General features: G+C 45.2%; 1 protein-coding gene across 1 annotated transcript in view; it reads right to left on the bottom strand.

The window, feature by feature from the left end:
• Window positions 1-12,064, bottom strand: part of Rybp (RING1 and YY1 binding protein) — a 51,072-nt gene extending 39,008 nt beyond the window's left edge. Inside the window, exons 1-2 of the mRNA XM_021165552.2 lie at window positions 11,945-12,064; window positions 11,183-11,308 (exon numbers count right to left, since the gene is read on the bottom strand). Of these exons, the coding sequence (XP_021021211.1) occupies window positions 11,183-11,308; window positions 11,945-11,976 (158 nt within the window). The 5' untranslated portion in view covers window positions 11,977-12,064. The remainder of the gene's footprint in view (window positions 1-11,182; window positions 11,309-11,944) is intronic.
• Window positions 12,065-14,249: the final 2,185 nt, after the last annotated feature.

Raw genomic sequence — 14,249 nt, 5'->3', positions numbered from 1 at the left:
CAAACCTCACACTCTACATGCAACATCTGAGCTGTTCTTAGAAAGCAGTCACCAGTTTGTTCTCTCTATGACTAACCACAATTTAAGAGTCATCATGCTGAGGAAACTAGCATTCCCTTAATCTCTGTCTTTCCAAAGGCCACTAAATTTTTTAACTATATGCTTCATGCTCTTTAATTGTATAGAAAACTACATTAAGTCTTTTTTTTTTTTTTTTTTTTTTTTTTTTTCGAGACAGGGTTTCTCTGTGTAGCCCTGGCTGTCCTGGCACTCACTTTGTAGACCAGGCTGGCCTCGAACTCAGAAATCCGCCTGCCTCTGCCTCCCGAGTGCTGGGATTAAAGGCGTGCGCCACCACGCCCGGCTAGAAAACTACATTAAGTCTTAACGCAGATGCTTTTTTACATATCCCTGTATACCTTCCACTGTTTTTCTTTTTTCTCTTTTTGTCCAACCACAAGATAAAACAGATACTGTAAACTGGCTAAGAGGAAAAGAGAAAGTATCTAACCCAACTTAGAAATTTCACCTGTTTACCTTAGGATTCCAACTCTCAATCTCTGAGTAACACTATACATATCCACAACTGCCATAATTTACTGGGTTCATTTTTGCCACCATAGTGTCAATCACTGCATGAAATGAAAATATAGCTAAAGAAATGAAGTGAATGTGTCAAGAATTCAACAGAACACAATTACTCCACATTACTCCACACAACAGTAAACAACCGGTATCAAGATGAAACTACCTCCCCTATGTAGGAGGTGTACCATCAAGTTATAAACACACTACAATGCAGAAGGGACAGAGGGCTTCCATCATCAGTCAGTGCTAACCATCTGTAAGCTGCATTGGGTATCAGTTTACAAACAAACAATCTGCCTCTTTAAAATTGGTTTAGCCCATTTTAAAAAAAAAAAAAAAAAAATCAACCCCTTGCTTCATTTCTAGACTTCCCAAAGACTTCTGGCCGCTAAAACCACCACCTGGGCTACTAAGATAATACTTATGACAGTTGATATTCAAGTGTGCCTCAAAACACCACAACTCAAAAAGCACCCCAGGAACATTTTAAATGCACTACTACTTCCTGCCTCCAAGATTTTTTAATCTTACATTTAAGTCCCAGTATTTGTCTAGAAAACAAAACCAGAAAAACAGCACTATTCCTCTTAGGGGCACACTTTAGGAAGACAATGCTCACCTAACTCATTAACATTAAACACAAAAGGAAAGGCCCTCATATATGAAAGAACATTTACAAGAACTCAAAACTGGGGTTGAATGGGGGTGTTGCTCTAGCACAAATTAAGCAGTGGCTTTTGAACCCTAACAGCCAAAAGAACTATATATTTCTCCAAGTTTTTATTTACTCTATACAACAGACATCTGTGGACCCCTAGAAGTGCCAGGGTATATTATAATAAACACAGGAAAACAAAACTATAAAAAACAAAACAAAAAAAAAAACCCAACAAGATGAAAAAGAGGCACACTGGCAATCAAATAAAAACACAGCTGATATATGCATTACAGAATGCATGCAAAAAGGTACCATGAAAGGTCATCTGGAAGGACAAACACATCAGCTAGAACACACAGGAAGGAAAACCCCTTAAAAAGAAAACAGAAGGGAGCAGAGATGGCACACATCTTTAATCTCAGCACCTGGGAGTCAGAGGCAGGCAAAACTCTGTTTGAATCCAGTCTGGACCACCAGGGCCACCCAAAAACAAGAAAAAGGGAGGAGGTGAAAAGGTTGGAAAGATGGCTTGGCAGTTAAGAGCTCAGGCTGCTCTTCCAGAGGACCCAAGTTCAATTCCCAGCACCCACTTGGCAGGGGGTGTCTAACTCTAGTTCCAGGGGATCCGGCACCCTAACACAGATCCACATACATGCAAAAACGCCAATGCATATAAAATAAAAGGGAAGGGGAGGAAAAGAAAGAAGTAAAGGAAGAAAGGAAACAGAGGAAGAATAAATACTGGATGTATGAAGTGAGACATCACAGTCCACACTCAGAAAACACCAATCGGCCAGGCAGTGGTGGTGCACACCCTTAAACACTTGGGAGGCAGAGGCAGGCAGTTTATGAGTTCAAGGCCAGCCTGGTCTACAGAGTGAGTTCCAGGACAGCCCAGGCTACAGAGAGAAACCCTGTCTCGAAAAACACAAAAAACAAAACAAAAAAAAACAAACACCAAACGGTTTGGTATTGAACAAACATACTCTGTATAGAGGGCAGATAGAGTACTTGCATGATGCTCGCACAAATTAAGACAGACATAGGAAAAAGACTAAACCACAAAAAACTTGACATATTCAGGATTTAGATTTCTTGCTAAAAGCAATGCAAACAAGGAGACAATTTGAAGCAGAATTTGTGAGTGGTCTGTGAGACACCTTTGGAAAACTCTCTCAGAACTCAGCTTTTCAACCTATGGGTTGAACTGCCTTTAAGCTGTTCAAGTGAAGAAGCAGGTATATTTGTCATATATACACAAGCACAGAGACAATGAGGCAGTAATAGTGGTGATAGTAGTAATAGGAAGACTAATAATAAATACTCTACGGGAATTCATAGCATTGGGAGCAGACTAAAAGTATGGAGATGATGAGCTGGGATGTAATTGTAGAGCACCTGCCTAACATGCTTGAAGCCCTATTCTAAGAACCTGGAGATTTAAAAAGAGGTAATAGAAACATTATGTATAGTAGCACAGTCCAGTTGTGGTTCATTAATCCAGGGAAGGAGGCTAACAAGCTTGAGTTCAAGCTTAGCATGAACCAGTCTAAACAACCAATCTTACTTCAAATACAATGATGAGTCCTTCTCTTCAAGGAAGAAGATGGTTTCCACTTTAAACAATCATCAACTCCGATGAGCTGCCTCACACCATGCCATCATCAGTCACCTCACTCAGCCTTTTCCTTCCCTGGATACTTCGTGATGCTCTGATCTTTTTCAATCCAAGTTCTTAAAAGAGAGTTCTCCATTCACTTACTGACCAATGTCTTGAAATAGAAGTGGCTGGTGAGCCAGGCCAGGTATAGTAGAACATGGCAGAAACTAAAGCTTTGGGAGGTTGAGGCAAGAGAACTAACTATTCAAGGCTACATACCCTGGTCAACCCTGGCTAAGACTCCAACTCAAAATTACAAACAAAAAGAAAAACTGCTAAACAAAATAAACAATGAGAGAGGAGAATAAACTCCCTATTATGACCTCTAGAAGTTTCACACCTTTAATCCTAGTCACATAATGTTAGAGACTCTTCCCCTCTTGTCCCTCAATGCATGCAGCAGAGCTGACCCTAACCCTAAGGTCATGAGAAAGCAAGAGAGCTAGCCCTGCCCGTCACCTAGGCAGCTGACTCTGGTGGTGGGGGTGCTGGTGAGCCCCTGAAGACAGAGAATGGAGAGCTGTCCCTATCTCTTGCTGATAGCAACATTTGGTGAGCTAACTGGGGCAGTGCTGGAGAGCTTACCTTGGTGGGAGCAGATAAGTTAATGGTCTGACCAACCCAGCTACCTCCCAGACCTAGATCCTAGTCTGCATAATAGATTCTATCTTTAGAAGGGGGAAAAAAAGAGGGCTGGAAAGATGGCTCAGTGGTTAAGAGCAAGCTCTTCTGAGCTCATTCCAGCAACCACATGGTGGCTCACAACCATCTGTAATGAGATCTGACTCCCTCTTCTGGGGTGTCTGAAGACAGCTACAGTGTATTTATATAATGAATAAATCTTCAAAAAAAAAGAAAAGAAAAGGAAAAGGGAAGGGATGAGATAGTCTGAGGGCAGCTGCTCAGAGCACTCAGATGGCCTGAGAGTAAAACAGCACTGGTAAAATAAACAAGAACTGCTCACAGCAGCATGACAATGAGTAAAGATGAAGGACTCCTCTCACAGAACTTAAAACATTAAGGGAAAGGAATCACCAAGGACAGAATATGAGGCAGTAAACAGGGAGTTCCTGGGAAAGTTCTCCAAACAATTTCATGAAGAATCTGGAACATCAAGTTGCAAACATGAGTTCACATTGTAGAAATTCAAGTCTTTAAACGTGTAGACTACCAACAGGTAAAGCAGTCAATACTTCAAGGGAGCAAAGACAATACCACCAAGGAGAAAAACAAAACAAAACAACAACAACAACAAAAGCCAGTCAGAAAGACATGAGAATGCCATCAGCTCCAGCTCAAGTCCAGAACTCCACTACTCTGAGCAACTAGGAAAGGAGCTGGTTCTGGTAGTTCTTTTGGTAAGCTACTGCAACTGGAAGGTTTCTAAACCTTGGAAGTTCACATACTGAAGTGCATAATTAATATCTGCCATACAGTCCAGTAAGTAATACAGTGGTGTTATAATTTCCTATCCTGGTGATTAAAAAACATCACAAGGTATTGTAACTGACTTGTGTTTAGTATATAACATACAACTAAGAAAAGTTGGGTACCCTATGACCCCAACGCCAGCAATATAAACATCTGAACTTTAAAAAAGCTAAACAGCACACATAAACCAGCAGAACTCAACTCTCCTGACTCCAAAAGCAAACAGCATCACCACCCACACCTAAACAGGGGAATTGTCTATATGAAGAGCAGCCTCTACCAGTCCAGCCCTCATTCCTCTATGTTCCTCACTACCACACTCTTCAGGGCATGTGTCACTGTTGAAATGATCTCAGTTTTCTGTTTATATATTTTCCCTTTCCTCTCCATAGGAATGGGAACGGGAACTTCACCTATCTTTGCATCACTGTGCATGTACACAGAGCTCACACAGCTATGTGCACAATAAAAACTTGGTCAAATGACAGCTACCAAGGTAATTTATTTAAGGACATCAAGTGCACATAAGTACCAACGAAACAGTAAGTTCACTACAATAACAAAGTGATTACTCAATTTGCATTAAGAGTGATTTTGAAAACCTCCAGCTCTGAAAGGCACATCAGCTTCAGAGGCTGGGTAAAGTTTGATGATCTGGAACACAGGAGTGTTTTTACTAAAGAAAAACACAGTGAAGCCAATGTGACTTGAGGTGCAAAACCACAGTTGTGGATTCTCGGGAAATACGGATAAATGTACTGCCAGAAAGATGCCCTTTAAAGGGCTTCAGCAAAGATCATAACTATATTATGGCTATTCCACAAAACTTCTGTAGTAATCAGTGATTTTTCAAAAGACTGAATTGTCAAGATATCTTTATAAGGGAAGTCCAAAGTTACAAAGTGAAAACTCCAAAGCTCTCAAACACAAGTTTATACTAACAGTCACTTCTCTGACTTCTAATTCAACAGCCTGAATATCTTTCTATAAAACTAGTTATTTCTCTACAACTGTAGTAGTCAGCTTAAATTTTTCCGTTCTTTCTACTGTCCACAAAGTTCTAAAAACAATATAAACTTTTTGTCGTGGCTGTGTTTAAATAACCAGAAATGCCGGGTGTGGTGGCGCATGCCTTTAATCCCAACACTTGGGAGGCAGAGGCAGGTGGATTTCTGAGTTCGAGGCCAGCCTGGTCTACAGAGTGAGTTCCAGGACAGCCCAGGCTACACAGAGAAACCCTGTCTTGAAAAACCAAAAATCAAACAAACAAAAAACCAGGAATTAAAAAAGACTTTCAACTCAACATTGAGATAAAATATGCAGATCAGGACGACAGGGGCATGCATAAACTCTGCAGATACAAGGAATGGCCAAGACAGAAGCGATGGGAAGAGCACCCAACTTCTGAAAAGTGTTCTCTGCCTTCCACATCTGCCATGGAGTGAATGTGCACACGTAAAAAGAATGTTAAAAAAAAAAAAGGAATATCTGGAAACAAAACCAACCAAGTTCTAAACCTATAGTGACTGATCCAAAGCATCTCTACTTTCTCAAGGGAGGGCAATTTAAGTAGCAGCTGGAGGGAAAGATATACCACTACTAGCAAAGTAACAATCACTGACAAGAATATACAACAAACAGTGTTCCAGTAAGTCTAGAGTATTTCACTCAGAGAAAAAAACCAAAGTCACAAAATCAGCTTTACCACCATGTGTAGGAAGTTATTCTGTCCAACAATTTGAAAACCTTGTAGCACAAACTTGCATTAGTTCATGCATTTATAATGCTTTACTTTTCCTTCCCTCTTTCATTAAAAGGATAAGAAATACTACTTCAAGCTACACCTAGGAAAGGGGTCATGCTTCTCTTCCACCCACCTGCCATCTTGCACATACAAAAAAAGCTCCTGTATCTCTCCATCTTACAAAGCTAGGTGTTAACACCATGATGAGAGGCAACCCTCCAGAGTCTATTATTACATTAGGGTTAACTTTACTGTGTATCACTGACTTTGAAAGTGGAAATCACATTATGGCAATGTTCTAAAACTTGCAATGTGTTGACAGCTGTACTCTTTCAAATGGCGAAGAAAAATCACTTAGTTGCACTCATGATGACTAAATGGTATGATATGTAAAGTATGCCCCCAGTCCCTAATAAAGCTCTTTAAAACATAATAATAATAATAATAGTAGTAATAAACAGGCTGAAGAGATGACTCAGTGGTTAAGAACACTTGAAGCTCTATCAGAGTACCAGAGTTGGATTTCCAGGATCTACATCAGGCAGCTAACAACCACCTGTAGCTCCAGCTGGTCCAGGGAATCTGATGCCATTGCTCACCTGCACATACATACCTATACACCTAACACATAAATAACATTAAAAAAAAAAATCAGCTAAAGGGGCTGGAAAGATGGCTCAGAAGTTAAGAGCACTAGCTGCTCTTCCAGAGATCCTGAGTTCAATTCCCAGCAACCACATGGTGGCTCACAACCATCTGTAATGGGGTCTGGTGCCCTCTTCTGGTGTGTCTGAAGAGAGCAATGATAGTAAACTCATATGCATTAAATAAATCTTTAAAAAACAAAAAACAGCTAGCTGGTGAGATGGCTCAGCAGGTAAGAGCACTGACTGCTCTTCCAAAGGTCCTGAGTTCAAATTCCAGCAACCACATAGTAGCTCAATAACCACCCGTAATGAGATCTGATGCCCCCTTCTGGTTCATCTGAAGATAGTTACAGTGTACTTATTTATAATAATAAATAACTCTTTTAAAAAATCAGCTAAAGATTAGAGAATGGGAAAATATGGTTAGGAAAGGAATTACAGACTAGAGAAGGCCAGAGTTAATGGCACATAGTCTATAATACCAGAACTATCAAGATTAGCAACGGAATGAAGCCAAGAGTTCAAAGCCAGCCTAAGCTATGTAGCCAGTTACAGGCAATTCAGGACCCTATCTCAAAAAAAAAATTTCAGATCAAACATATATGTAGTAATTATCTCTAAAATACAGACCTTAGCCCAGCAGGATCATTCATAAATAATGAAGGAACAAATATATAAAGCTCTCTTTTGCCCTCAGACAATCCCACTAGATAAATGTCTACACTCCTATTCCCTTGGGACTGTTCTTTTCACTCTGCTCCATGCTACTGGTACAAAGTCCCTATTCTAAAATAATTCAGTTCTAAGTGCAGATTTAAACTACTACTGCACAGGCTGGAGAGATGGCTCAGTGGTTAACAGCACTGACTGCTTTTCCAGAGGTCATGAGTTCAAATCTTAGCAACCACATGGTGGCTCACAACCATCTGTAATGGGATCTGATGCCCTCTTCTGGTGTGTCTGAAGACAGCTACAGTGTGCTTACATATAATAAATACAACTAAAAAACAAACAAACAAAAAACCTACTGCACATCCTAATATTAGTAAAAAGCTAGCAACTGATTTTGTAGAAATCAGTTTTTCTTTTCCAAAGGAATGGGAGGAAGGGTTCCTTCTCCCTGGCTTGATTTCCAAGCCAAGACTATTCTAACCTCACTTTACACAACCTTTGGTAGTCTTTAGAGCTTTGACTAGTTACTTGACGACATGTTCTACCATCCTTAACTAACACCCCCACCCACTTTCAGCAGCATCTTTCACATCCTAGGAATTTTTATAAACGCTCTTTAGATGATGGGCAGTATTTTTCTACTTAAATTGAGGAACATCAACGCTATCCACAAAGGGCAAATCGCTGTGTCCTATTGGACTAATTTCAAGCTGTTTTCCTGGATTGACTGGTTGATGCCAGCAGCAATAAATAAAGGCAAGGGTAATCAACAACTCCACAATAACTGCTGGCCAGCCAACCAGTTAAGACTGTTTAAACACTAGCTTAAAGCAACAAAACTATGTCTATCAGCAAACACACTATTTCAAAATTGCCAATTTTCAGCTATTACCCACTACCCAATCCCAACCATCATGCTGGCTTGAAGTTCCTATAGACCTGACATTAATGCCCACTGCTGCAAAAACAAACCAAAAACCAAATTAAGTTTTCCACTGCCACAAGAGAGAAAACACAGGCAAATTCCTATGAAATTTTGGAGATATAAAACTATTTAAGCCTCCCCCAACTCACCCCCATATTTGCAGCAGAAGAGCAGTTAGGTCTTCACGTGGTCCATTAACAACAATTTGGGGTGGGGGCTGCCTCTGACTCTGTTGCCTGCCAGGGGATCCCTTCCCCTACCTGGACTGCATGGTTGGACTTCAGTGAAGGAGGTGTTTTGTCCTGACTAGACCGGTGGGGGGGGGGGGGGGAGGGGGCGGGGCAGTGCTTCCTTATCTCTGAAGAGAAGAGGAAGGGGGATCTGTAAGGGCAGGAATGAGAGGAGAGGAGGGGTGAGATTGGGATGTAATGGGAACAAAATAAGTAAATTATGGAAAGAAAATAAAAACATTTTTTAAAACTCAAATGTAGGGCTGGTGAGATGGCTCAGTGGTTAAGAGCACTGACTGCTCTTCTGGAGGTCCTGAGTTCAAATCCCAGAAACCACATGGTGGCTCACAACCACCCGTAATGAGATCTGAAGACAGCTACAGTGTACTTACATATAATAAATAAAATCTTAAAAAAAAAAACTCAAATGTAAATTTACTTAAGAAAAAGGTTCAAGAAAAAATACTGTACAGCCAATATCCAAGAAAAATTAAGTGAAGGAATGCACTGGCTCGGAGAGCATGAACACTGGACATACTTCTTCATATGAAACCAGTGAGCTATACAGTACACAAAATGCCACTTGCATTCCACTTAATGAGGAATTCTAAAGTATTGATAACAACCAAATCCAAATAAGATTGGTTCAAAAAGACTATCATGAACTGGTGACGGTTTCCCACCTGCATACTTTGTTCAAAGCCTACTGAATGACTTCAACTGCATAAAGACCTGAAAGACGGTACTTCATTTTTTTCTGAATGGACAGACTCAAATATCCTTGCATGCCAATATACCCGTTTAAAATTTCACTATGGTCATCTGTGGTTCTGAAAACGGTAAACAAAATCTTAAATCAACACTTTTCGCATGCTTCCAAAAAGTTAGTGAATCAGACTTTTCAATAAAAGTAAAAGTTGAAAAGCATTTCAATATGAGATAATTATTCCCAGCAATACATCAGATGTAAACTTTTGAATCTGGCTGAAGTTTCTCTTTACCAGCAAGGTTCTCAAGTTCTTACTAGTTTCCCTGGTCATTTCCTTGAACATCAACTACACATAACACTCAAGGCAAAACCACAATAAAGAGCTTTGGCCTCAGCGGGATTCTACATGTAAAAAACATTACTCATAAATAGTATACAGTTACTATTGATTTAAAGTTAACAAATACATTTCTAAACTTTCATGCTGTGATGGAATCTCCGCGATTTTAGACAGCAGAACAAATCCTAAGAAATGGGTTTTCTGTTTAACTAATCTATTATGATACAAAAAACTGACGTTAATTTACTTTACTTAAAAAAAAAAAAAAAAAGATCCTACTAGCTGGATACCAGGAGGCTGATCTACATCCCAGCACCCAGGAGGCTGAAGTAACAGGATTGCAGTTCCAGATGAGCTCTAAGTATAGTGAGATGCTGTCTTAGTAGAGAAAGACTACTTACAGGGAAATAAATTTCAGTTCTTGAGTTTTGATTCAAAGGTCTCATTTCTTAAGCGTTAGTAAAATTCACAAAATTCCCCAGTAACTGGAGCAATTCATTCCACTTATACTTGCAGCTGAGCCTCCTTAATCCCAGATGTAAGTAAGCAACTAGAATGATAGGACTCCTCACTCAGAACATCCAGGTGGAACTAGTGACAATGGATGCTGCCAATTCAAAAGCAAGCACCTGCTGAAATGAAACATTTAGTCATCAACCTGAAGGCCTGCTGAGTCTTAAGCTAACTCTCCCTTTCTTATGTGTTCTAAAGACAGTCCCTTTAAATGGGAGCAATAAGAACTTAAGCCTTAACAAGAGAAATTCCAAGTAAAAGTTAAAACACCTGCAAGACTATAAAATCAATTTTAATGTTACCTCTACAAATAGTTTCAACTCATTTGCAGTTAACCACTCTCATCTCAATATAAAAGAATCCCTTACAATGTTTTAACATAAAGCCATTAACACAAACTTCAAGTCTATTCACCTCAACAATTCACACACTTCACCATTCTGCACAAGCCAGTAACAAAAGACACATCATCAGGCCCCCTGCCTGACAAATGCACTTTTTCCAACCCTCCAGAATGTATCTCCAAAATTGCAAAAAAAAAAAAAAAAAAAAAAAGGTATTTGCAACCCAAGATAGACAAAAGGCACAATTCAGTCTTATTGTACTACCATACCACCATTAAACTCAGGAAAAAACTAATTCTGAACAAATTAAAACCACTCTGCACGCGGCAAATACCAAAATGTCTAACGTTCTTCAATCCATATCACTACCCTCCTTTCTCCCCTGTGGGAGCCAACAGCAACAAGCCAAAGGATGCAAATGTCAAATAAATCCAGTGTCTGTCTGAAACAAGACGAAAACCTGAGGGAAATCCCTCCCATAAATCCTGTATTTTAGCACGAGGCACTGGACGCAACTTGAAATGGCACACAACCTGAACCACATCGCCCATCACCAAATGCTTTAAAAAAAAAAAAAAAAAAGGGTCGTAATCAACAAGTTGGCAAGAGGACGATCAATAATAATGAAAGTACGACTCACTCCCCTCTCCTCCGCGCAATAAATAAAGAAATAAAGCCAAAACAAGTCTTTCAACAAAAGCTAACACACGTCTTCCAGTACCTGGTGGAGGTGCCTTTCCGCACATCGCAGATGCTGCATTTAAAGGCTTCGGCGCTGTTCCTAAAGGTGCAGACGCTACAATCCCAAAAGCCTTCGTCTGCGGCAGGTTTCGCTTGTCTTTTTGGCCTTCGCAGGAGTGGAGAACCGAGGGGAGAATAGAGGAAAGAAAACAGACGCTGGTGAGCCCTCGTCAATTCCCAGGAATCCGACGCTGGAAACTTCTCGCGGCGACCACCCATCCAACCCACTGGCGGGCACCGAGGCGAGAGGCCGACGGACAGCGCGGAGCCGGGCGCCCCCTCTGGCCCCGGGCACCGAGCGCCTAGCGGCGGCGGCTCACGCGGGGCCGCGCCGAGCGCAGGAAGCGGGCCGACTCGTGGGCGCGAGCGCGGGGCGGCGGGGGCGCGGCGCGGGCCGCGGGCCGGATCCCGAAGGCGGCGGGCAGCCGGGACGGCCGGGCGGCGGCGCGGAGGGGGCCGGCGCCGCGCGCTGCCCGCCCCTGCTCGCGCCCTCCCGCCCGCCCCACCTGGTTAAATCTCCCTTTGTCTGGGCGGAGCGGCGACGGCGGAGGGCGGCTGAGGAGGAGCCGCCATGGCTGCGGCGCGCACGGCCGCCGGCCCGAGCGGAGCGACACCGCCTCCCTCCGCCCCCGGGTCTCCATCTTAGCGCGCCTCCCCCGCGCGGCCGCTCCGGCCTAGTCGCCGGTGTCCCCGCCCGCCGCGGCCGCCCTCCCCTTCCGCCCCTTCGGCGCCCGGCAGGTACCTGGTCGGGCTCTTCTTGTCGCCCATGGTCATGGACGGGCTGGCCCCCGGCGCCCCACAGCTGCGCGCGCCGCCGCTCAGAGGAGAAGCGCGGTCCGCAGCGTCGCGGAGCGGCCCCCGCCCGCCCGCCCTCCGCTGCTGGGCTCGAGCTCCAGCCGCCACCGCCGCCGCTGCCGCCGCCAGTCTCCGGACGAGACTAGTCCCCGCCAGCGCCGCCTCCGCCGAGTGACTGACGAGGGGCGGGGCCGGGCGCCGCGCGTCACGCGCCGGGCAACCAATAAGAGGACGACGACCGGCGCCGCGGGGGCGTGGCGTAGCGCGAGGGAGGGCGGGGCGCCGCGGGGGGGCGGGGCGGCCGGCGTGCGTGCCCGGGAGTGTGTGTGCGCGCGGGGGGCGCGCGTGCCTGCCGGTGGCCCCCGCGGCCCCGGCGCGTCTGAGCGTGCGAGCCCGGCGGGGAGCACGTGGCCGTGCCCGCGGGCCCCCGTGGCTCTGTGGCGGCCCCCACTCGCCGCCGAGCCCTGTGCGGCCGCTGCTGGGACTCTGGCCCCGCAGCCGCTCCGCTGAAGTAGTTCCGCGCAGTTTGCGCGCGCCGCGGGGGGCTGTGCCTCGAGGCCCGCGTCTCCCGCACTGCCGCTTCTGCCACGAGGGGCTTTGTGGCCGCCTTCCCCAAGCGGCCCTCCCCGGCGACAGCCAGACCTGCAGCCTCCTGGGCCGGGCCGCCGGAGGGAACTCTGGAGAGGGTGTGGCGCAGCCTCGGGCCCCCGCAGCCGAAATAGGGCGTTTCCCCGGGGAAGTTGCTGTTCAGATCCAGGCGACCACATGCCTGCTTTCCAACCTCTAGTCGCGGCTCCTGCCTCTGCGAAATAAGGCTCCTAACGCTCTTCCCAGGGAGGGCACCCTGGATGAAACGCACGCTAACCTGTACCCCGCACTTAGGAAGTGCCAGGGCCCGACTCCGTTCCCTCCGGCGTCTGGAATTGGGAGAAGATCGATACCCCTCACTTTCTGCCCTGCTCCAAGCGTGCTCTTGCCACTGGGTTTTGTGACTGACTCAGGGCCCTCTACCCCCAGGCACTGGCAAGGAACCCCGGGCTTGGGGGGAAATGTCTAAAGATTATAGGGAGCCCCCCCTCCGGGGTGGTGGTGGAACAGGACCAGTAGGTGATGCTAAAAGGTGGGGGCAGGGATTGGGTGTGGGGGACAGATAAGAGCCAGCTCTGACGTGCAAACTCAAAGTAGGTTCTTATCAGGACTGGCTCTTGGGAGAAGAGCAAAACTGGAGACCGGCTGAAGCTACTGGAGAGCGGGAAGCAGGAAGTCCTGGGATCTGAAGGGAGAGAATAAAAGAGGGAGGCAATGTGACTGAGATAAGCTTGATCAGCACTAGATGTCCTCCAGACAGGCACACCCAGAAGGGCCAGCTACACTGTTCAGCAAGGGTCAGCACCCTCCCAGACCTGGGCCACTTACTCCTTAGGAGTGAAGGAGGAAGAAGAGGGAGGATGGAGTCCCAGGGCAAAGGGACCAGAGATAGCCAAGGAATGTGCATGTCAAGGCATGGCCCTAGGCCAGCAGCCTTAGCCCCTAGGGTCAGCCTGGCGTACTTCCAGCATTCTGCCCCTGGTGCATTAAAAAAAAAAAAAAATCTCTTTGGAGGGAGAGTCAGGGAACCACTGAATGACTGCAGCTCAGCTCCTGCCTAGCAGGCAGGCGGTCCTGGGTTTGATTCCCAAGCACTGGATAAATACGAAATAAGTAAAAAGAATAAATAATCTCCCTGGAAACTCCATCAAGAGAAGGACGGGATTCACAGGTCATAGGAAGGAGACTGACTCTGTTATGTAGAAGTAAAGCACAAACCGCAGTCTTGCACCTCAGTGCAAGATAGTCATGGCCTTGGATACACCCTTAGGTGAGGGTGTCCTTTTTACCGTCCCTGTGCAGCCCAGCCCCCACCCAAGGCAATCACTCCACTTCAACTTTGGTCAGTCAACTTCAGTTTTGTCACTTCCCAAACTGGTATGCCTGGGTGGAACTTTCTCCTCCCTGTGGTGGAGATGGAATCACAGCCTTGTGGTAGGCAAGGACTGCTGCTGACTGAGTTACACTCTCAGCCCCTGGCTGACACTTCTGTCCAGGCAGAGAGTCTCTGATATCCTTCCATTCTGTTGCCTGCATCCAAGTTCACACCCGTGTCTTTGCCTAATCTTGTAGCATCCCACTGCAAACACACCATCCTTTCTCTATAGGACAACTTTTCCAGGATGCCGTTTTGTGTGTGTGCCTTTGTCTGGTATTACCTTTTC

This window comes from Mus caroli, unplaced genomic scaffold (genome assembly GCF_978045245.1).
Source record: "Mus caroli unplaced genomic scaffold, Mus_caroli_1 scaffold_7, whole genome shotgun sequence".
Classification (NCBI taxonomy): domain Eukaryota; kingdom Metazoa; phylum Chordata; class Mammalia; order Rodentia; family Muridae; genus Mus; species Mus caroli.
The sequence above is the reverse complement of the archived record's forward strand: the minus strand, read 5'-3'. Positions and strand labels throughout refer to the sequence as shown.